At 51.6% G+C, this 22,804-nt stretch overlaps 6 protein-coding genes across 7 annotated transcripts in view; 2 read left to right on the forward strand and 4 right to left on the reverse strand.

Moving 5' to 3' along the window:
• The window catches only part of SEC13 (SEC13 homolog, nuclear pore and COPII coat complex component), a 27,643-nt gene extending 12,041 nt beyond the window's left edge, over positions 1-15,602 (reverse strand). Inside the window, exons 1-2 of the mRNA XM_027903291.1 lie at positions 15,598-15,602; positions 671-673 (exon numbers count right to left, since the gene is read on the reverse strand). The gene's annotated coding sequence lies outside the window, so the exon portion shown is untranslated. The remainder of the gene's footprint in view (positions 1-670; positions 674-15,597) is intronic.
• LOC114067689 (cullin-associated NEDD8-dissociated protein 1-like) lies at positions 1,827-12,087 on the forward strand. 2 transcript variants are annotated; one of them, XM_027903288.1, is made up of 15 exons: positions 1,827-2,038; positions 2,707-2,861; positions 3,261-3,384; positions 4,024-4,280; positions 4,889-4,994; positions 5,665-5,810; positions 5,972-6,264; positions 6,691-6,832; positions 7,407-7,540; positions 8,669-8,906; positions 9,273-9,368; positions 9,914-10,083; positions 10,225-10,389; positions 11,022-11,129; positions 11,309-12,087. In XM_027903288.1, the coding sequence occupies exons 1-15, from the start codon at positions 1,842-1,844 to the stop codon at positions 11,534-11,536; spliced, it is 2,559 nt and encodes an 852-aa protein (XP_027759089.1). In that variant the 5' UTR covers positions 1,827-1,841; the 3' UTR covers positions 11,537-12,087. The 2 variants fall into 2 exon arrangements, with proteins under 2 accessions (XP_027759089.1, XP_027759088.1); XM_027903287.1 differs by having other exon boundaries at positions 1,869-2,038; positions 7,407-8,906.
• RPL32 (ribosomal protein L32) lies at positions 12,757-14,829 on the reverse strand. Its single transcript, XM_027903292.1, has 4 exons — positions 14,590-14,829; positions 13,918-14,018; positions 13,550-13,731; positions 12,757-12,933 (listed from the first exon to the last, which is right to left on the reverse strand). The coding sequence occupies exons 2-4, from the start codon at positions 14,011-14,013 to the stop codon at positions 12,804-12,806; spliced, it is 408 nt and encodes a 135-aa protein (XP_027759093.1). The 5' UTR covers positions 14,014-14,018; positions 14,590-14,829; the 3' UTR covers positions 12,757-12,803.
• On the reverse strand, positions 15,316-16,927 carry LOC114067693 (methyl-CpG-binding domain protein 4-like). Its single transcript, XM_027903293.1, has 4 exons — positions 16,811-16,927; positions 16,431-16,594; positions 15,686-15,789; positions 15,316-15,554 (listed from the first exon to the last, which is right to left on the reverse strand). Exons 2-4 carry the CDS (start codon positions 16,573-16,575, stop codon positions 15,477-15,479), a joined length of 327 nt encoding a protein of 108 aa, XP_027759094.1. The 5' UTR covers positions 16,576-16,594; positions 16,811-16,927; the 3' UTR covers positions 15,316-15,476.
• A 551-nt stretch (positions 16,928-17,478) lies between these two features.
• On the reverse strand, positions 17,479-19,264 carry LOC114067690 (methyl-CpG-binding domain protein 4-like). Its single transcript, XM_027903289.1, has 3 exons — positions 19,238-19,264; positions 18,964-19,071; positions 17,479-18,492 (listed from the first exon to the last, which is right to left on the reverse strand). The coding sequence occupies exons 1-3, from the start codon at positions 19,261-19,263 to the stop codon at positions 17,625-17,627; spliced, it is 1,002 nt and encodes a 333-aa protein (XP_027759090.1). The 5' UTR covers position 19,264; the 3' UTR covers positions 17,479-17,624.
• A 184-nt stretch (positions 19,265-19,448) lies between these two features.
• The window catches only part of IFT122 (intraflagellar transport 122), a 32,083-nt gene continuing 28,727 nt past the window's right edge, over positions 19,449-22,804 (forward strand). The window contains exons 1-5 of the mRNA XM_027903280.1: positions 19,449-19,542; positions 19,726-19,792; positions 20,895-20,979; positions 21,740-21,818; positions 22,569-22,676. Of these exons, the coding sequence (XP_027759081.1) occupies positions 19,502-19,542; positions 19,726-19,792; positions 20,895-20,979; positions 21,740-21,818; positions 22,569-22,676 (380 nt within the window). The 5' untranslated portion in view covers positions 19,449-19,501. The remainder of the gene's footprint in view (positions 19,543-19,725; positions 19,793-20,894; positions 20,980-21,739; positions 21,819-22,568; positions 22,677-22,804) is intronic.

A 22,804-nucleotide genomic window follows, 5' to 3' on the forward strand; every position in this document is an offset into this window, starting at 1 on the left:
TAAGAGTCTTGACAGCTGAACTTTAGGTTGTTACTTATTTTGAGAATGAAGAACATTGTAGCAGAAATGCTGAACTACTTCTAGTTTGCTTTTCCTCTAGGTGAGATGGTCAGTGCGTTAAAAGGGCTGAGACCCCAGTCTGGGCAGCTCTGTCCCTGGGTGACAGAAGCTGCTGGCCATGCTCAAGCTGCTTTATCAACTATTTCTGTGTGATGGGAAAATGTGCCTCCCTAACAGGACTAAGATGCTTTTGTTCTCTTTGTTTATGTCAGCAGAAAAGTTGACATCTTTTCAGGGTTGGGGCCAGTGGCTTGATGTGTAAGGCACTCTATAAAAACTAATGAAAACTAACATTTATGAAAAATTTCATCCATGAGCATATTGTTCTCAGTACCGATCTGGAAGGTGATGTTTGTGCCAGACTTGGTATTTCGAGGTATAAAAGAGAGAGGTTAGTAAAAGCCTAAAAGTAGGCTGACTTTTGCAAAGCTGCTGATATTTTCATATGTTAAAATAGGTACTTTATAAAGAAGTCAGTGATGGTGTAGTTGTACCAATAGTTTGTTCAAAGAACTTATGGTTAGCACTGCAAACTAGATGTGCCCCACACCATGTCATGTCACAGAGGAACTGCAGGGCCGTTTCCTCCCAGTACACGGCCAAACATGACCCACTGTAGGAGCAGTTTTCTCCTGCTCCCCCTGCACAGACGGATCTGTGTGGGAGGTTCTGAGGTCCCGGGGCAGGATGGCAGCAGGCAGCAAGTCCAAAGCTGGCCATGTTGCCATGGAAGGCTCAGCTCAGCCTGTGGCCATAATTGGTCATGCTGGGTGTGCGCAGACAGTGAACTGAGAGTGCAGCTGAAGAGCTCTTGCAGGATCAGAAATAGATTGCACGTTGGTAATGCCTTTGGGCACAGTCCTGCTGCTTTCCCACCCTGGGTTTCAGGCTGGCTTTGGAACCACAGCAGTCCTTCATCCCAGATGTACCTCATTGCTGCTCAGGAATGGGCTTGCAGATGGGAGCTCCAAATGCTACCTTGCACATGAGAGCTCTTATGTGCTGAAGGAGTGGCATCAGAGCCTGACTGTAGAAGGACGTGTCATTTTGTAAGGAGAGGGAATGGCTTTGTGGTTCCTGTTAGACATCCATCCCGTGCAGGGCTGACATTAGAAAGCAGCTAATGCACAATAGCCACGCTATCTCAGAACCTCAGACTCCTATACCAGCAACTTTTGCATTTCCTGCTCCCAGGAAAATAGATACTTTCCAGAATTTCTTAATATCCATTTTGTCATTGTCCCTGTCAGAAAACTGACCAACAGTTAGCTGGGTGTTTGTTTTTCCTTCTAAGCTGGAGTGATAACTACTTGCTTGGTTTTGCTCACAGCAGTCTAAATATAGCCTAGGGCACTTCTGAGGTGTAGTTTGCATGAAGTCATGACTTTATTTTTCATTTTTGAGCATGATAGGCCTTCTCCATGTGTGGAGTCATACTATCAGTGCTAAATAAGCCAGAAAGACCAAAGTAAGGTATGTTCTTAGACCCCAGAACTGCTTTTCTTAGGCCAGGCAATTGTTGAAAAAAAACCACCCTGATTTTTTCTGGCATAATTAACCATCTTCATTTAGTCACTGAGAAAAATACAAAATTTGGGTGCCACTTTTAGAGTTTTTGTTTGCCTGACCCCTCTTAGGTATTTATCTACTTGCAAGATAGTAGTAATTCTCTGTACCTTGCTTTTCAGGACAGTGTGAAGGGTGGTAAATTACTCTTTGGTAGTGTGTTTTCATACAAGCACCAATTGCCAACTTCTGTTGTCCCAGGAGATGCAAAGGCAATGCATTTGTGTCTGTACATCAGCCAGTCCACTTTTGTCCTTTGTCCTTTCAGGTTTATGGCCACCAACGACCTGATGATAGAACTGCAGAAAGATTCAATAAAACTAGATGAAGACAGCGAGAAAAAAGTTGTGAAAATGCTTTTGAAATTGCTGGAGGACAAAAATGGGGAAGTACAGAACCTTGCTGTCAAGTGGTAAGAGCCTGGGCAGTAACTGCCATGTTCCCTGTCACTAATAAAGCCATTACAGAGGACGTGAGAGCAGAGCCTGGCCCTGGGCACTCCCTCAAACCTCCCCTGCAAGGGGCTCTGCCCTCTCACAGGGCACTGCGCTTTTTCAGGGCTCCAGAAAGGTGGGCCATTTAAAGACAAATTTAGGTTCCTCTGTTTTTCCTTCTGTGGATCCTATTTGTATTCCCTTCTTTTTAACCATATGCTACTTTTATCCCTGTCCTTTCTCATTGACCTTTACCCCTTTCTTTTTGATTCCCATGGTCATGACATTTTCTGGCCCTGCTCCTGCCTCTGCCTGCTTTGGGCTGGCTTATTCTGATTTTTAAAGTGAAACAGTTGGGCCCTGAGCAGAGGACCGACTTCTTTGCCTGTTTATCTCTGATTGTATCAGCAGTAAGTCCACACTCATTGTGATCTCTCATCCATCCAGAATGTGATAATGAAGAGGCCTCAAAATGGAACCAGGAATATTTCCTTTCCATGCTTAAGGAGGTACTTACAGCAGTTAACGTCCAGTCAGTCATTCCCAGGCAGGTGGCCAGGATCTCTAAGAAGGAGAAATGTGATGGTTTGCAGAACACAGGCATTTGGATCAGGCCCTTCATCCTGACCAGCTTCTCCTCCCGCAGCCTGGGCCCGCTGGTTGGCAAAGTGAAGGAGTACCAGGTGGAGACCATCGTGGATACGCTGTGTACAAACATGCTGTCAGACAAGGAGCAGCTGCGGGATATCTCCAGCATTGGCCTCAAAACTGTCATCTCTGAGCTGCCACCAGCTTCCACAGGTACCCTGCCTGTCCCTGCTGGAGGAACAGGGAATCCCAGCTTTTGGGAAACAGAGGAAAATGTGGAGTTCAGAGCATAAAAGTTACCAATTCCTTACTTACCTGCCAGAGGACAGGTGAAATACAGAGGGGAGACAGTAGAAGCTGAGGTACCAATGTGATGAAAGATGGGTTGAAATGAAAACTTGAGCAGTGTTTGGAACTACTTATCCCAAAAACACAGCAGCGAACACCTGAGGTTCCTAGGGATAGGAGTTTCCTCTGCAGCCATCTCATGTGTATGTCCTGATAGGTCTCCTAGGGGGGATTTCTTTTTTCAGTGTAGGAGGCATTGAATGGTTCCCAGCAGCAAAAAGGCTCCTTTTTAACTGATAGGAGGGTAAAATCTCTCTCTTGCAGGCTCTACCATGACAGCAAACGTGTGCAAAAAGATCACAGCCCAGCTGACGGGAGCCATTGGCAAGCAGGAGGATGTATCTGTGCAGCTGGAAGCTCTTGACATCCTGTCAGATATGCTGAGCAGGTACCAGAGCATTTTCTTCTGGAGCTGTGCATTACACGGGGCTGCAGGGATGTGTTTGCTCTTGATTTCATTTCCCTAATCCTACTATTGGGACTTACAAACACAGTGTTTGGGTTGGCTGCCCCTGGGGAATATCTGAGCGGAGCAGGTCCCCAGCAGGGACAGGAGACAACACGCTGAGCCTTTCTGTGCTTGGGAATGGCAGTGCCACTGGTGATGGATCCCACAGGGACTCAGCTCACACAAACACGAGAGGGTGAGGGCAGAGCAGGGAGGTTTATTTTAGCCCTGTGATCCGATCACACATGCATTTTTTTCCTGGCTGCCTCTCTTTCTCTTGTTGCATAAGTCAGAGTGACAGTGTCATATGTCATCTGCATGCAGGAAATTATTGACAAACCTCCAGGTCATCCAGAAGGACACATCAAAAACTCCTCTGTCATGGAGACAAATAGCCTCCCCTTGTGCTTTACGGAACAAGTCAGTGTTCAGACCAAAATGCCAAACCCAGCGTTCTCCCCCTTCCCACAATGAGCATGAAGTCTCCATAACTGAAGGATTTTTACATTTGTTGCTGCCAAGAGGGCTTTTTCTCTGAGGCTTGGACTTTCAACTTTTGCCTTGTTGTGTTGATTGCAGACTGGGGGGAACACTCTACTCATTCCATTCCTCGATCCTGGCCTGCCTCCTGCCCCAGCTGACGAGCCCCAGGTTGGCAGTACGTAAACGGGCCATCATTGCCTTGGGGCACCTGGTCTTGACCTGCAGTGGAAACATCTTCTCAGAGCTCACAGAGCATCTGCTGGCTGAACTGAAGAGGAATGAGTCTACATCTACCACCAGGACATACATTCAGTGTGTGGCTGGCATCAGCAGGCAGGCTGGGCACCGCATAGGTAGGATGAGCAGCTTGAAATGGGACTGGGAAATGTATGTACATTTTAGAGCGGCTCCTCTTAGCGGTAAAAGAAGAGTGCTCACTGTTCCTGAAGTATTAGTGGCTTGTGCTTTGTGATTTCCTCTGTGATCCTGGCCTGGCTCTCTGGTCTCCACTTGGAAAGGAGGAGACACCAGAGTATCTCTCTGGCTGCCCTTCTGTAGCAGCTTCACCTCAAGATCTTGCAGTGCTTCCTTGGTCTGAATTAACACCTCTGTGAACTAGGTCAGTTGATTCACCCCATTTTTAATGAGAGGAGAAATGGAGGGCAGCATGCTGTATTACTTGTCTAAAAGACCTGTCTAAAAGAGTTGAGATTAGGTTCTAGAAGATCTCTAATCAGCTCTTCCTGTGACTGAAATGCCAACAAGTGGCTGCAGACAGGGAGCAGGGGTTAGCTTATGAAGATCAGCATGGCTGGTTTTGGCGGGCTCCTTGCCCATGAGGTCCAGGCCAGGAGTGCTCTGCCAGGCACAGGAAGGAAGTGGCAAGTGGACGAGCTGTCAGCTGCTTGGGTGAGTGAGGGCTGGAATGGTTTTTCACTGCTGCTTGCTTTGTCTTTCCCAGGAGAGCACCTGGAGAGGATCGTGCCTCTGATCGTTCAGTACTGTAACGTGGAGGATGACGAGCTGCGAGAGTACTGCTTCCAGGCCTTCGAGTCCTTCGTGAGGAGGTGTGTGCCCTTGGGAAGCACCTCTGTGCCATCCAGGGCATCCATGTCCTCCTGGTGTAAATACCCACACTTTCAGCATCCAGGGAGGAGGGCCTTACTGCACATGTTCCTGTGGGAATGACAGTTCACATATGAAATCTCTTCTGCACAGGCAGGGTTGGGCTGGAGTTATGAGCTGCTTTACCTCAACATGTGAGGGTGTCTTTCTGTACTGGTTTTGCAGGAGTGGGAGTTTCCTTTGTCCTTGGAGGGTTCCTCAGCTACAGGGAAGTGCCTCGCTCCTGGTCCATGGAGGGACCTGAAGGCAGGAAGGAGGCTCAGGAAGAAGAGCTGCTGAGCTGCAGCTCTCCAGCTATTTGGTCAAACATTTACTGCTTGGAAAAGGAGCCCTGCAGAGCTGCTGAGGTGTTCTTCCAGGAAGGGAGGATTCAACCAGGGGCTGAAGGCAGTTGATTTATTTTTCTGTATAGAAATTATTGCATCCTCCCAAGGGGAATATGGCTTTGCTTCGTGCACAGCAGGAAAGAGCATCTCTGGTTTAACTCATGTTAACAAAATGTTCAGATGGTCTGTGAAGCACTTTCAGATCCTTTTGAGATTAATTATATTATTTGCACATTTAAACCAGCTTAGTATTTGATTAACTCAGGGTTTTTATTTGTCCTGACAGGTGCCCAAAGGAAATCGACCCTCACATCCCGAGTGTGATGGGGCTATGTCTGAAGTACATCACCTTTGACCCAAATTACAACTATGATAATGAGGAGGAAGAGGAAGAGATGATGGAAACTGAAAATGGGGAGGATGAAGAGCAAGGTGCCTGCTTGTGAGGATGGCTGTGCTCAGCAGAACATAGGGTTAACATTTCTCCCCTTCCTGCTTTCTCCTGCTGGAGGGGCAGCTCTGAGGATCAAGTGATCCTCTAGCTCTGGTTTTATCCTAATGGTGCACCTTGTTTTCCCTTGTGTTGTTTCTAGAAAGCGATGATGAGTACAGTGACGATGATGACATCAGCTGGAAGGTCCGCAGGGCTGCGGCCAAGTGCCTGGAGGCCGTTGTCAGCAGCAGGCACGATCTCCTGCAGGACTTCTACAGAACTCTTTCCCCTGCCTTGATAAGCAGGTTCAAAGAGAGGGAGGAGAATGTCAAAGCTGACATCTTCAGTGCTTACATCTCCCTGCTGAAGCAAACGCTGCCCACCCAGAGCTGGCTGCACACTTCGGATACCTCTGGCAAGGCTGACGTTCCCCTGACGATGCTTCGGACCCAGGTATGTGAGCAGGTGACTGGCTGAGCTAATCACAGAGCACTGAGGGGCACCGATGACTGTACCCAGAGCAATCCTGAGAATGTGGCTAATGGAAGGAGCCCTGGGGCAGGCAGCCAGGGGAGACCAGATCCAGGGGGCCAGCTCTTTACTGTCTGTCTCCTGCTGTTTCCAGGGAGAGAGTGCTGAGGCAGTGCAGGAGCAGGGGGGCACAGCTGGCACTGTCCCTCCGCCAGCTGCTGTCATCTGTGTCCAGGCTGAGGCAGGTTGGCCTCTGGCTGAAGGGTCAGGCTGCTGCCTTACTGTTATTGCAGCTGCTGCTCAGGAAACTCATTGAACAAACTGTTGTAGAAGTGCACCAGAGTGAGTCCCTGAGAGCAGTTAGGATGACTGAGGTGTCCCTTTGTCACTTGCTTCTCCAAACTGCAGGTCCCCAACATTGTCAAGGCCTTGCACAAGCAGCTCAAAGAAAGGAGCATCAAATCAAGACAGGGTTGTTTCAGCCTCCTGACAGAACTGGCCAATGTTCTTCCTGGTTGCCTGGCAGATCACATCCCTGCGCTCATCCCTGGTAAGCTTGTCCATGGTCTGGGAAGAAGGAGCAGGGTTGGCAAAATGCATTCCAGACACGTGTGCTCCTTGTCTGCGTGTTCCAGTTTTATTCCTGTGTAATTATTCTGCTCAGCATCAGGACATACACATCAAGTTCCACTCTGTGTGGATATGCTGAACAGTTCCCACATTAATCCTGGATTCTGTCTGCACTGGAAGCCAGGATAAGAACATCAGGTTCATTTCCAGTCCCCTGAGTAGATGTTTTTGGGAGTTTTGGAGCCTCCTTTGAAAATAGCTAGAATGAGATCAGAAACACAAGTGACATTTTCTTTTATAAAATCCAGTGGCATTTAAAAATTTTTTTTATATTGGCTGATTATTTAATTTGCAGCACCAACATTTTTGTCTGAGCTGTCCTGCCTGTGGGCTCATGAAGCGTCCACTGCTGGAGGGCTCAGGTCCTGCCTTCACTTTTGGTGTGACTGTGTAGTGGATATGAGAAAAGTCTCCTGTGACTGTCCCTGGCTGGATCCATGCACCTCCCTCTTTAGGAAAAACATGACATCAGTCCTGTTGTCTCCTTTGCGCAGGAATTGTTTTCTCCTTGGCGGATAAATCCAGCTCCTCCAACATGCGGATCGACACACTGTCCTTCCTCCACGTCCTTCTCTGCAACCACCAGCCGGAGGTATTTCACCCTCATATCAAGAGCCTGTTGCCTCCTGTTGTGACCTGCATTGGAGACCCGTTTTATAAGATCACGTCAGAAGCTCTGCTGGTAACTCAGCAGCTTGTGAAGGTTATCAGGCCTGTGGACAAATCTTGCACTTTTGATGCCAAGCCCTATGTGGAGGACCTTTTCTCTGGTACTCTGAAGCGGCTGAAGGCAGCTGACATCGACCAGGAGGTGAAGGAACGTGCCATCTCCTGCATGGGACAAATCATTTACAACCTAGGAGACCATTTAAGCACTGATCTCCAGCCAACCTTGAAGATATTTCTGGAGAGGCTCAAAAATGAAATCACCAGACTGACAACAGTCAAAGCATTAACCTTAATTGCTAGTTCTCCACTTAAAATAGATTTGAGACCCATTCTAGGGGAAGGTCTCCCCATTCTAGCTTCCTTTTTGAGAAAGAATCAACGTGCCTTGAAATTGAGCACTTTGACTGCTCTGGACACCCTGGTGAAGAACTACAGCGACAGCCTCAAGCCTGCCATGATCGAGTCTGTGCTCACAGAGCTCCCTGCCTTAATGACTGAGAATGACATGCACGTGTCCCAGGTGGCCATCATGTTCCTCACCACTTTGGCAAAGGTTTATCCATCCTGCATCTCCAAGATCAGCTGCTCAGTCCTTGCTGAAATCTTTCAGCTTGTCCACTCGCCTTTGCTTCAAGGAGGGGCTCTGAATGCCATCATCGACTTCTTGCAGGCACTGGTCCTGATGAAGACAGCCACCACGGGTTACCCGGAGCTGATGAAGCAGCTGACAGCACCCGTTTACTCCTCGGCTTCGGCCGGGGCCCCGCTGCACAAACAGGCGTATCACTCCGTCGCCAAGTGCGTGGCAGCGCTGTCCTCGGCCTGCCCGAAGGAAGCCCCTGTGACAGTGAACCAGTTTGTTCAGGATGTGAAAAGCTCCAAGTCCAGTCCTGCTGTTCAAGTGCTGGCTTTCCTCTCCCTGGCAGAGATGGGCCGTACCATGAACCTCAGTGCTCAGAGGGAGCTCAGAACTGTCATCCTGGAAGCGTTTGCTTCCACCAGTGAAGAGGTGAAATCCGCTGCCTCCTATGCACTGGGGAATGTCAGCGTTGGGAATCTGAAGGAGTACCTGCCCTTTATGCTGAAGGAGATCGGAAGCCAGCCCAAGCGACAGTACCTGCTGCTGCACTCCCTGAAGGAAGTCATCAGCTCCTCCCCAGCCGACAGCCTCACGCCTTACGTGGAGGATATCTGGGCTCTGCTCTTCAAGCACTGCGAGTGCACAGAGGAAGGGACACGCAACGTGGTGGCAGAATGCCTGGGGAAGCTGACCCTGGTGAACCCTGCGGAGCTGCTGCCCCGGCTGAGGAAACACCTGTCAGCAGGTAATGGGGATGGTGATGGCCAGAGGGGGGAAATGCTGCCTTTTGCTGGAAATTCCTCTTGTAAACTGCTGGTGGGTACAACAGGGAGCTAAGCCAGCCAGAGAGGTGAGTGGGAAATGAAAGATCTCTGCAGGGGAGATCAGAGGAGCATTGGTCTGTACAGGGAGGGGAGGGTCCTGGGAACAGGGACCGCATGTGGAGATTGTGCAGGAGCAGATTTAAACACAGAGTTGTTAACACAAATGCTCTGTTCTCTTACCTCTTCAACACGTGTGTAACAGGACCGAGAGCAGAATACGTGCTACATTTACAGCAGTGACTTTGTCAGTTGGTCTTTCACTGTTTTTCTTCCCCCCTTCATCACAGGTTCTCCTCATGCCAGGAGCACCGTGGTCACTGCCATCAAGTTCACAATTGCAGACCAGCCTCAGCCCATTGATGCTCTCCTGAAAGGCTGCATAGGTAGGTGGTATGGACAGCAGTGTGAGGTGGGGGTGTCTCTAGCTACCTCTGATGCCTTGCTCTTGGGCATAGTGCATTGTTTTTTAGGGAGCTTAAGTTCCTTCTGTATTTAAACTCAGACTTCTAGCCCCTCACAACAAGGATCTTGAAAAGTACAATCTATATGGAAACGGTCTTATTCCTAGGGAGCCCACACACTGGATCTGCTGTATAGAACTGGTCCTTCTGTTTCAGAGAAGATCTGAGAAAAAAGGAAACCAAAAGCCAATTTCCTCAAATACCAAAGGTGCTGATTTGACTTTAGGGTGAGGTAGCTAGAGACACAGTTTGGTTTTATGCCAAAATGCAGGAGTCATATTTTTTCCATTTATTGTATCCCAAACGGAGGGAGGGAAAGCATCTCCAATGGCTCTGTTAAAGAGTGTGCCACTGGAGTCATTTTACCTTAGGTGCTTCCATAACCAGCCTTTTTGAAATATACCAATATACTTTTAAAATCCTTTAAAGACATTGTAGCAGGATTGACCGGTACTCTTACTCCACAGGTGACTTCTTACAAACTCTGCAAGACCCAGACCTGAACGTTCGCCGTGTGGCTTTAGCCCTGTTTAATTCTGCTGCTCACAACAAACCTTCTTTAATCTGGGATTTACTGAACGTGGTCCTGCCCAGCCTGTACAGCGAGACGAAGGTCCGACGGGAGCTCATACGGGAGGTAGGTCCACAGGGAGCTCATCCACGGGGTGAATGGGCTTGGCTGGGTGCCACACACAGCGACCTGCTGACCGTGTAGGTAAGATGGAGCTGCTGCCCTGTCTGCTCTTAGGTCACACCTCTGTTGTTTGTCTTGGTTAAGGTAGAAATGGGGCCATTCAAGCACACAGTGGACGATGGCCTTGACGTGAGGAAAGCTGCTTTTGAGTGCATGTACACTCTGCTGGAAAGCTGCCTGGACCAGCTGGACATCTACGAGTACCTGAACCATGTGGAGGATGGGCTAAAGGATCACTATGATATTCGGGTCAGTGCTGTGCCTTAATGTAATTTTCTCTGGGGGCCTGGCCTGCAATTGAGCTGTTTCTCCCCACTGTGTGCCCTTGTCATGCCATTTTCTGTTCCCTGCAACTGCTGCAGCCTTTCATCATTGCCTGTCTCTGATTTGACTGTGGTGGCCTTGCCAACATACCCCTGGTGCTTTGTAGGGATTGTACCAAAGTCTAAAATAAGTTTCTTCTGCTTTAAAGCAATGATTGTCATTTGTTCAGAGGGACCAGTGACACTATACTGAAAACAATCTAGCAATGCTATAATGGCTGCTGGCCTCACATCTGGATAGGAAGCAAAACGTCCTTTTCCAATGGGATTTACTTTGCCCCAGCTCAGAGGCAGGCACAGCCCCGTGCTGGGTGGTGCCTTTTGTCCCCATGGCCCTGTGCAGACACCTGCAGCACTGCAAGCACCAGGCCCAGCTGCACTCTGGCCTGCTGGCTGCCAGGGCTGCGTTTCCAGTATCCCCAAAGCTCTGCCCATAGCCCCTGGCACAAGTGCAGAGGAACACAGCCAGGGTGGGTACAGCCTGGCCCGTCAGCAGAGCAGGTCCAGCTCTGAGCACAGGGGCTGCAGAACCAACCCGTTTCTCTCCCTCCTGCCCAGATGCTGACGTTCATCATGCTGGCACGGCTCTCTGCGCTCTGCCCCAGCGCCGTCCTGCAGCGGCTCGAGCGGCTCATCGAGCCCCTCCGGGCAACCTGCTCCACCAAGGTAAGAGCTGGAACAGATCCTGCCCAAAGCCACCTCTGCTCCCAGCCTTCTCCCTCAGTGCTGCTGAGCCACCCGCTCCCCTCACTTCCCCAGCTGTAAAACACTCTGCTACTGTGTTGGTTCTGTGCCTGAACCAGCTTTTCTAAATGCCAACTGCAAACAGGGCTTTGGATTTGCAGGTGAAAGCTGGTTCGGTGAAGCAGGAGTTTGAGAAGCAGGATGAGCTGAAGCGGTCAGCCATGAGGGCAGTGGCTGCTCTCCTGACCATCCCAGAAGTGGAGAAAAGTCCAGTGATGGCAGAGTTTTCATCCCAGATCAGATCCAGCCCTGAAATGGCGTCACTGTTTGAGAGCATTCAGAAAGATTCTGCTTCCCTCTCCATCTCAGAGTCAATGGACATGAGCTAAGCTGTGCTTGCCCCACTGCCCTCCTGTCCTTGCAATGCCCCAGCCAGAGACACCAGCTGGGCCTGCAGGGAAAGGGGGAGAGTGGAACGAAGGCCATTGAGCCACTCTCCTGCCACAGCCATGTGCAAGTCCCTGGGCAGCCACAGGAGGAACTGCTTGGATCCAGCAGCACTTGCATCAGACACCTCATGGATCAGGGGAACACATCCTCATGTCGGGGAGGGGCTGAAAGGTGAGCAGTCCCACTTCTCAGCAAGTTTTAAGGGACACAGAAAGCAACTGCAATTGAGCATGGTGCCATGAACATTGGAAACTACTTCCCGATATATTCCTTACTGCAGTACAAAGAAAAATAGCTTTAAATGGTTTTTTTAATGACTGCACATGCACTTTCTACCCCAGACTGCCCAAGAATGTATTTACAGTGTTTCCCTAAATAACATGACTTAAAACTTAAGTCACGTCTTTAGTGATGAGCATCACTACGACAGGCCTTTTGGGAAAGGAGATTGCATCAGCCAAGCTGCAGGAGCTGCACAGGGCAGGGGGGTTACCTAAACCTGGGGCTCCACATTTTGGCAATACAAAGCTTTCTAGCTTGGCTTCCATTTTTACAGTTTTGACTGCAGAATACCTCAAGCATCTCCTCCAAGGGATGATTAGTGACTATCTCAGTGACAAACCCTGCTCTGAGCTCTGCTTTGCACCAATGCTGGCTTCTCCCTCCCCTTGGAGCACCTCAGTGTGCCATGAGGGCACCAACCTACTGACCATAGTCACAGATCAGCAGGAGGCACCTGCAGGAGTGCTGGTGGTCTGTGATAATGTCAAAGGGGTGAAAGGTGGCAGGCCAGAGGTGCACACAATCCACAGCAGCAGCTGTGCTCAAATCCTGCTTTGTGCAGGAGAAAATGCCTTAAGGGACAAAGAACGTTAACAGCCAACTAGAGCACAAGGCCACCATGACACACTGGGGCTGTGGCCACTGGCCTGCCCTATGCTTCCTTTTCTTCTGACAGGGTGGTTGATGTGAAAAGTATTTACAGTGCTGTGTGAAAGAACAGCTATTGTCTGAATGGTATAAAAATAAAATACACTTGTGAAGCTGCATGCCCTGAGTTCAGTGACCATCACGCTGACACTGCACCTCGCTGTGCGAATGCCCCAAGACAGCCAGGCTGGGGCTGCTGCCCCTGCTCTGCCCACGCAAAACAGCACCCGAGTTGGACTGAGGCTTTATTAAATACACCTGGGCTGCAGAGCATGGTTACTCGTTCTCCTCGCTGCGCAGTCTGGCGTTGGGGTTGGTGATCTTGATGGCGAGCTGTGCTGCTCTCTCCACAATCACCTTCCTGTTCTTGGAGGACACGTTGTGAGCTATCTCTGCACAGTACGACCTGTCAGAGACAGACAGCACGTCAGGTTCAGCTCCAGCAGAGCTGAGAGCCAAGGCAAAGCCCTCTGGTTCTGTCCCACCACAGCGAAGCCCTCCAGAGACATCCCACAGTGCAGCCAAGCACAGGGGCATCAATGCATGGGAACTGAACCACGCAATTTCCACCCCTTCACTGAATGTGACCTGTTTGGTGTGAAGCAGCAGCTCCCCTCCAGAACAGCTCAGCCCTTCTTGTGAAAGACTGAGTCCCAGCAGAAGCTCCCCTCCAGAACAGCTCAGCCCTTCTTGTGAAAGACTGAGTCCCAGATAGCTGTTAATGGTGTTGGTTACTGCTGTTATTGCTTTGTAGTGAAAGCAACCAGATAAGGAGACTCAGTCCTGGAGCTCCAGTTCTGACCACGGTCACCAGTGACAAATCACAGCTGTGATTTTGCCACTGTTACGTCTATTTTTACCAGGTATGAGTTTTCTAGTCCTAAGGCCCCTCTGTGCCCCGACACCAGCAGCACTGAGAAAACCACAACAGCATCTGTGCTCCTGAAAGCAACAATCTCCCTTCTGTCACCCTGACCGCTCTGCCTCTCCCAGGGGGGAGCACACAGGCCCCACACACTCACTTGTTGCTCATCATCAGCACTTCCAGCTCTTTGACATTGTGGACCAGGAACTTTCTGAAGCCCGTAGGCAGCATGTGCTTTGTCTTCTTATTGCTGCCATAGCCAATGTTGGGCATCAGGATCTGCCCCTTGAAGCGCCGGCGCACTCTGTTGTCGATGCCCCTCGGTTTGCGCCAGTTGCGCTGCAGGAATGCACAGATCAGTTACACGAGATCAGCCTGGAGATCAGCCTGAACACCCCTGCCCGAGGGCTGAACACCCTTGCCTGGCCCGAGGCATCGGCTCCAGCCAACAGCGGCCCCCACAGCCCCTTCCTGCCCGGCTGCTGCCACCCCCGGAGTTCTCGGGGACCGACAGCGACTGCTCACCTTGATTTTGACATAACGGTCGGACTGGTGCCGGATAAACTTCTTGGTCCTCTTCTTGACGATTTTGGGTTTCACGAGAGGCCTGAGAGCAGGCATGGTGGCTGCGGGACACAGAGCGGGGTGAGCGGGGGGCGCGGCCGGGCGCGGCGCGGCCCCCCGGGCAGCGCGTGTCGCAGACTGTCTTCCCCCGCGGGCCACGCCGGGCTGGCGAGGGAATGGGTCTTCATCTGCTGTGGCTCTACCTCCCGCCTCCGAAGCTGGCAGAGCACTGGGAGCTCTCCAGATGCGATCCTGGGAGGTGCCCCGGTGTCATCGCCCCCCCCGATGGCTCTGCCCGGACTCCGGACCTCGCACCGAAGCCGGACGGACCGCGGCTGCTCGCGGGGAGCAGTGACCGACAGCCGCTGGCACTGAACGTGCCGAGCCCGGCCCAAAGGCTCGGCCGGGCCCGTGAGCGAGCGCCGAGAGCGCCTCGCCGTCCGGGCAGGGCCGCGGGCCGGGCCCCAGGCAGGCAGAACCTCGGCCCTGCGGGGGCCGGTTCTCGCTCCCCGGGAAAGGTGAAGCGAAGGGAAGGAGAGGGGACGCCGGTCCGTGCCGCGAGTCCCGCGGCCGGGTGGGTCGCTGCTGGGCGCGGATGGGCGCGGATGGCCGCGGGTCCCCGTCCCCACTCACCGGTGCCGATGGCGCGTCCGCCGCGGGCCCGCCGAGAGAGGGAGGAGTCCCACGCGCAGGGGCTTGTGGGATATGCGGGAGGTCCTGGCAGCTGCGTGAGGCGCCAAGGCCGCGCGGAGCGGGCACCGGGCACCGGCGGGGCGCAGATCGCCAACGGGAGTTGGCACCGGCCGGGTCTGTCCGGAAGAAACGTCCCGAAAGAGCAGATCGGTGCTTCCCGCCCACGGTCCCGAACCACGCTCTCGGGAGGAGGCTGCCAGGACCTGCTGACGTCACTATCACAGCAGTGCCCGGGCGCTGCTTCCGGCAGTCGAGCCGGGCTGGCACCCCCTGGCGGTGCGGAGGTCCCGCCGGGCCCGTCTCCCCCGGCAGGGACAGGGACAGGGACGGGGAGCGCTGCTGGCGCCAGGCTCGGCACACCCAAAGCACCCGGCCCGGCCCCGGGCTCGACGCCCTGGTTCTGCCGCTGCCCCGAGGGGCTGCTTCTCTCCTGGCCGGGGGAGGCTCACTGACCCCGGGCCCATCGCAGAGCCCGTCCCAGCCAGCACCCGGGGAAGCGCCGGGGCCGGTCCGGGGCCGGTCCTCCTGTCCCCGCTCCTGCTCCAGCTCCAGCCCTCGGCTCTTGCCCAGCAGCACAAGATCGGAGCGGGCTCCGAGGGTGGCGATGGCAGGCACGGGGAGGAGGCTGCAGGCACAGAACACAGATCCGCACTGCAGGAAGGGACAGGCACTACAACCACGGACACCTTTATTAAAAAAATAGAGATCAGACACTTGTCATTACTGCGATGACCCGAGCCAAGATATCACACAAATATCTACACCAAGAACTGTGAAGTCACCCGAGGGCAGGCAGAGGGGCTGGGACACCCCCAGCTTGCCTGGGCTCAGTCAAGGCTCAGCTTCTCCCGGTTCTCCCACAGCCACGCGTGGTACACGTTCAACTTGTGGTCCTGTGGCTGCACCTGGAACACAGGGAAAGTTCTAAAACACCTCCTCTCAAAACACCTCATCACTCCAACACCGTGAGCGTTGGTTTTCTATTCCCAGAGGTCAGTGGACACAAGGCCCGCCCTGCCCCGGCCACAGCGCCCACCTCCTTCCACTCGTTGACGCAGAAGATCCTGTAGGAGTCGTTGCCGTACTTGCCGATGCCGTGCAGCTCGATCGGGTACCGCCACCGCTTGCTCAGGTACTCCCCTGAAAGGCAGGGCACAGCCCTTGGGACCCCCTCACCTGCACCAGGCACAGGGAGCACCTGGGCGGAACTCTCCTTCTCTGCCAGTGGAACACGACTCCACTTTGGCACATTTCAAATGAAAAACCCAAGTTTTAGGTGTTTCCTGGTGCATGCAGGCCCTGAATCCCCACTGGTACATTTTAAGCACTTTTTCAATAAACCACCATGGGAGAGTTTCAGTCACCTCTCTCTCCTCAGAACAAAGTATTCCTCTGCAGGTTCTGAGTACAGAAAATATTAGAATCATAGAGAAATTCTGCTGGAAGGGCCTTCTGCAGGTCACCAGAGCAACCCTGAGCAGAGCCACCCTATCCCAGTGCTGCAAACACAGCAGCAGTGCTGCAGGTGTTGGATCTCCTCTGCTCCAGGAAACCTCCTGGTCTCCTGCACAACTTATCCTGGCTGGTGCTTCCCTCCCCACTCAGACTGGGATCAGCAGCTCAGCCTGCGTGACACTAACAGAGCCCAAATGATGCACAAAATAACCCACCAGGCGACCAAACTGCCAAACAGAGGAGAAGCCACGGAGCAGCATTTAGAGTGAAGCTGTTTGCCTTTTGCCAGAGTGACCGAGACCGTTCCAGGTATCAGGAAAACCCACCTGAGAACCTGATGATGGTTTTGGCTCTGAGTTCGTAGAGGCCAAGAGGTCTGAGCAGCTCTGACATCTCTTTCCAGTCTGCAGCCCTGGCTACCTCAGGAGAAGGGTACTTCTTCAGGAACTCCCAGAGCACTGGAATTGCCATTTTCCCTGGTGAAAGAAGCCTGTGAGCAGAAGGCTGGGCCAGGAATTCTTCTGCATTATCCAAGTGCTTTCTTAAGTGAGCTTTTCCAAGGCAAGAGTTACCAACTACAGATTGTTTCACGCTGATGTGAGTTAATACACACCTCTCCTTTCATGAATGCCATTAGAACTGGCATCAGTTTTATCCCTGCAACACCTCCCAACATTCACACACCAGCTCCTGCTACTCTGCTTACCTGAAGTTTTATTGAGAAATATGGTGGCAATGAGAAGCTTCCATGGATCATGGAAGAGTGTTTCTTGGACCAGATTGAAAGGAGAACGTGGAGGGGTCCATTTTCTGAGGGTTTTCCTTCTGGGTGGGCTGGGGGCTGTACAGGGACAACACAGAAACATTTACTGAACAGAAAAGGGACAGATTTACCTATTTAATTTAAACAAAAAATTTAAAATTAGGACTTTTGAAGCAGATTGATTTTTGTGGGGGCACTGTGTGTGGATGCAGCCACAGCAGTTCCCACACAGCCTTTCCAGGGCTGCAGGGGAATGCGTACCCTCTGGCACAGCTGCAGCCAGAGCCAAGGCTGCCAGACCCAAACTGCAAGGCACTTGCCAGAACATCACTTGATCCTGTGCCAACTATCCCTCCCCCATAAAAAAAATATTTCCCTAAAGAATACAATACCTTCTTTGCTGTATTTACTGGAAAAATATGGACTTGTTTTCCTTCTCTCCACTTGTGTTCGTGGGACAGACTCTTCTGTAAAGAAATAAAACCTCGGCATTTGGAAGAAGAACCAAGTATTTTGCTGTTGTGTTTCATACACCACTTTATGCTGTGTTGGAAACAGAAGAAATTTTTGTCATGCACAGAACACACACATGCCCTAGACCTCCTGCGGGTCTCACACTGTAGAGCTCAAGAGCTTGGAACAGAAAGTTCCAGGCGTGACTAAATCTGCATTAAGTTAAACGCTGTTGGATAAAGAAATGAGACAGATTTGGATGTTAGAGCAGGTCAACCCAAAACAGAACACCTGGCTCAAACAGTCAGGAGAGCTCCTGGCAGAAGGTGAGGGCTGGAGTCACATTCTGCTCACACACATATGTACCTGTGCAGCTCATCCCGTCCCACGGCTCAGCATCCGCCTCGGTGTTGGATTTAACATCCTGCTCACCCACAGGCCCCTGATCTGGCTCTTTCCCTGTCTCCAGTCCGTGGGATTTCTCCTCAGCTGGGTCGCTGAAGCTTGTCCCCACAGGCCCCTCCTGTGACAAGTGCCCCAAGTCCCTCTGTGAGCCAGCAGCCACTGACCTCAGCCGTGTGCCTGCCCGTGCCCTGGACACTGCTGACAAAGCTCTGCCTGCACCCACAGGCTCAGCGCTCAGATCACCCACACCCTGGCTGTCAGCCCCACTCCCCTCTGTCTGTCTACAGAACCTCTTGTTCTGAACACACTCGATCTGCCGTGTGCTACGGACTCTTCTCTGCCTCTTGCTCTGGGGGTCACATCGGTTCCTCCTTTCTGAGGTCTTCGCAGGTTTTCTACTCTGGACACTTTTCCCACCTGCCCCCTTCCTTTTAGTTTTCAAACCCTCCTCTGGGTCTGTGCCATCCATGACCAAATCTGTCCTTTCCAAAGTGGATGTAACATCTTCCACGTGTCCATTCCCAGCGTGGATGTTCTGAATTCCAACCTGGGACCCATTCTGTGCACAGAGCTCCTGCACTTGGCTATGACAATCGTCCTTCTCCAGGTCAGTCCTCGCAGCTCTCGTCCTGCATCCCCTCACTCCTGAGTGTGTGCTTCCCCGAGGAGCTGTGAAATCAAAATCTGCTGCTTTCAGTATTGTCTCCCCAGTTTTCTGAAAATACTCCACAAGTGCTCGTTTCGACCTCAGCTTCTTCCCTTCAGGGCTGTGGTAGGAAAGGAAAGAGGGCATGGTCTAAGACAAGAGGGCACGGTCTCAAGCTCTGCCAAGGGAGATTTAGGTTGGATATTAAGAAAAAAACTCTTCACAGAGAGGGTAGTCAGCATGGGAATGGGCTGCCCAGGGAGGGGGTGGATTCTCCGTCCCTGGAGGTATTTAAGAAGAGACTGCATGTGGCACTTAGTGCCATGGTCTGGTAACTGTGGTGGTAGTGGATCAAGGGTTGGACACGATGATATCAGAGGTCCTTTCCAACCCACCTTGTTCTATGATTCTATGAAAGTAAATTAGTGACTTGTTTTTTCTCTTGCTTTTTCCTGAAAAACTTATGGTACATTTAAAAAAAAAACCCACAAGGACAGAAACAGTTGTTGGGGCACGTTTGTGTGGCTCGACCGAGAAAGGCCACACAGAGCTCACCTGATGGCTCAGCTCACCTGACGGCCCCCGACCTCACCTGACAAAGTACACGTCAATCCTCCCGGCAGTCCTGCCCGCCCGCCTGCGGCTGCTCACCCGCCGCCACCCGCGGGGAACGGCGCTGGGCTCCGCCGGGCCGCGGGGCCTGCAAGGGAAGGAGAGCCCGGGTGAGGTCCTGTTCCGGGGGGCCCGGGGTCGGCGGGGCAGGCCTGAGCCCGAACCCAGAGGCCCAGAGGGTCCTGGGAGCCAGCTGGCCCCGTCCCGTCCCGTCCCGTCCCGGCCCGGCCCGTCCCGGCCCGTCCCGCCGTTACCCGTCCGCCGGTCCTGCCGCCACCATTTCCCGCGCCCCGGTCACGTGACAACCCGCCGCCTGTCCGGGGCGAGCGCCCCCCGGCGGGGTGACAGCGCCCCCTGTCTCGGGGCCCCTGCGCGCAGGCGCGTTGCCCATGGCGCCCGGCGCCGCGCGAGCCCGGCCTGAGGGGCCGTGAGGGCGGTGCGGGCCGGCCGTGAGGGCGGTGCGGGCCGGGCCGTGAGGGCGGTGCGGGCCCGGCCGTGAGGGCGGTGCGGGCCCGGCCATGCGGGCCGCGCTCACCTGGCGCGACAGGGCCGAGCAGTGGTGAGCGGCCCCGGGGACACCCGGCGTGCGGGCGGCAGCGCGGGGGCGGCCCCGGAGGTTCACTCGGGAGTCAGACGCACCCTCACCGTGCCTTTACCAGTCTCGGCCGTGCGGCACCTCTGACGCTCAGGGAGTGTTTTCTGCCTCCTAATACGGGGTTTTTGCTTGGTTTGTTTCCCTCAGTATTTACGACCTCGCGTTCAAGCCGGATGGGACCCAGCTTATAGTTGCTGCTGGAAACAGACTGCTGGTAGGGAAACCTTCCTATCCTCTGTCCTCTACAGCTGTATGAACGTGATTTCTTCCACATTAACTTATGAATGTAACCTATCCAAAATCCCCTTATCTCTGCCAGCCCAGCCTCACAGCCACATACATATTAATGCAGGCCAACTCTAAAGTGATTTGAAGCTTTTAAATATTTCTTACCAAGTTTTAGGCTCTATTTCCGAAAGTAATGAGATTTAAGTTATTTGCATCTTCTCGTGCCTCGCCCGAGGTTTGAAATCCATGAACCTGCCCGCAGGCCTGGCACAGAGCACGGAGTGCAGAGGCTGTGCTGGTACAAGTTTCATTAAAATCTCTGTGAGAAGGGGAGAGACTCAAATCTGTGTCTCGGTGTTGTGGGAACCTTCAGCTCGAGCTGTTTAAGGGTCCCTGGAGCTGCTGCAAGAGCAGCTCCTGTCCAGCTGCTCACAGGTCCTGCAAAGCTTTCAGATGGGGCAGGTGTAGGAGCTGCAGGGAGGGATGGGTTGTAGAGTTCAGCACTGCAGGACAGCAGGAGTTATTTTCAGTGCTCACAGAATGGTGAATTTAGTGATGCTCCCTTCCAGTAACCTTTAAATATCTAATGTGGAGAAAGATGTTTAACAATAAGATGTAAAAGATGAAAATAAAAGATAAAAAAAACCAATAAGACTTAAAACAAGATGCCAAATGAGCTGGTGAGAAATCTCTTTTGTGTGTATAATTTTCTAGTACTGATTTTTCTTTCCTCCCAAGAAGTATCATGTTATAGAAATCTGCTTCTATGCTTGAAAACGTTTTGTCTTGCATGAACTGTGTGCTATGCAAAAAGCAGGCACAAAAGGAAGTGCACAGTTTGTTGTCCCTCAGTAATTTTAAATCACAGTCCTCACCCTGGAAGTGTTCGAATCCGGGTTGGACAGGGCTTGGAGTAACGTGGTCTTCTGGAAGGTGTTCCTGCCCATGGCAGGGAGGTGGAACTGGATGAGCTTTAAGGTCCCTTCCCCTCCAAACCAGTTTGTGGTTCTGTGATTCACTGGAAGATTGTTCATATAAATTCTTCTGTTTGTATATTTTGTTTGATTTTTTTCTCCCCATTTAAACAGGTATATGATACTTCTGATGGAACCCTAATTCAGCCTTTGAAGGGACATAAGGACACTGTGTACTGTGTGGCTTATGCCAAAGATGGTAAATATCACTTTGGGGCTTTGTTAGTCTGGTTTGTGAAGTGCATCTCTCCCATTTATTATTGCCCATTGAAAATGGAGAAATGAGCATTGTTTCAGTCACAGCATGTGAATGCTGGGGTTTGTTCCTCAGTGGAGGGTTCGATCTGCTGTACAACATGCTGCCTGCAAGGTCACCTGGGACTCCAAGAACTGTGATCCCACTGCTCCTTCAACTTGAGTTGAAGTTTAGTACTGCTTAAGTGTATATTCACGGGTAATGTTCGCCCCAGAGATCCCTCTTTCTCCTACTCACCTTTTTTCCCCGTAGTTCTTCTATCCTGGATCTTTCTGATCTCCTGATCCTTCACACGTTACCTACTCACTGCAGACCTCGCTCTGCTTCCAGTTCTGTCATGCTCTCTGACTCTCATTCTGCGGGACTCTGTGGGCTCAGGGGGCTTGCTGCAGGTGCTGCTGTTTGAGTGGTGGGTGTTCCTGTGACAGTGTACCCATTTTCTTTGTCACTGTTGCCAGGAATCTCCAGCTTGGGGCTGGCAGCACTGGAAGGCCAGGTTGCTCACAGGGCTGTGGGAACGGTGCGGTAGAGCCATTGGAGTTCCATGTGGCTGGGGAAGCGCCAGCACATTCAGGCACTCCGTATCAGCCCCTGTAGTACTTGAGCCTTGTCAAGTTCAAGAACTTCTTGCTCTCTCTTTGACTGAGTATCGGGTGTGAAAGTGATTTTTGTATGTGTGGGATTAAAAATCTCCAATTCCTAGGCAAGCGTTTCGCATCTGGCTCTGCTGATAAAAGTGTGATAATTTGGACTTCAAAGTTAGAAGGAATTCTGAAGTACACGTAAGTGATGCCATTCAGTTCTGTGCCTCAAAAGCCAATTTTGATTATGCACTGGTGCTCTCAAAGAGCACGAGCTGTTAGACTTGGGAGAAAGTTCATGAAGGTCAGAGAAAATGCCAACGGTGATAGGGGAGGGAGGAGGAATGAGGCAGGAAAGCAATTAAGGGGATAAAAGGGGGTGGGGAGTCGAAATAAATCTCTGAGTTTAGAGGGCTGGTAGAGAACTGGGGAAACTCAGAATAGGTCAGAATAAAATGAAACACTGTGTGACTGTCCTTGTATAATAAACCATAGTTCTGGTTCAAAGATCAAATTAAAGATGGATTTGGTACTTTTGGTATGTTTCAATCTTCTGGCTCTGTGTTTATATCAACCTTCTGAAGTGATAACTCACGTTCTGTTTCGGACTGCACATTTATCATGAGTTGGTTTGCACGAGCTGGTCACTGCATGGAGCCTGCGTGAGCACACTTGGTTTAGAATTTGGATACAGCGTTTAGTCATATTTCACAAACCACTGTTGCTCTACAGTTTTAGCTAATCTTGATGAAATACACTGTATCCTGCCACTTGGAGACAATTTTTGTAGGGTTTATTACGGATTTACTTTACAGTAATAGCAGATTAACTTGTACTATAAACCAATCCAGTTATTTTGGCATCTGGTAAAGCTTTCAACTCTCTTGATGAAAGTCAGAAAAGGGGCATTTAAGAATGATTTATTGAAATCTGATTGCAACTTCATTCTAGGCATAATGACTCTATCCAGTGCGTTTCGTACAATCCTCTCACTCATCAGCTGGCATCCTGCTCGTCTGGGGATTTTGGTATGTCTTTTCCCTTGAACTTTTCTATTGAGCCAGTGAATACCATCACAGTAGGCTAGCTAAGCTAGCCACAGATAGGTACAGCTCTGTATCTCTAGAAGAGATGTGACACAAAGCTATCTAAAGGCTCAGTGACTTTGGATACTGATTTAAATCAGT

The sequence above is a fragment of the Empidonax traillii genome, unplaced genomic scaffold, assembly GCF_003031625.1.
Source record: "Empidonax traillii isolate 1590-97213 ecotype Southwest subspecies unplaced genomic scaffold, ASM303162v1 scaffold956:size363975, whole genome shotgun sequence".
Taxonomy (NCBI): domain Eukaryota; kingdom Metazoa; phylum Chordata; class Aves; order Passeriformes; family Tyrannidae; genus Empidonax; species Empidonax traillii.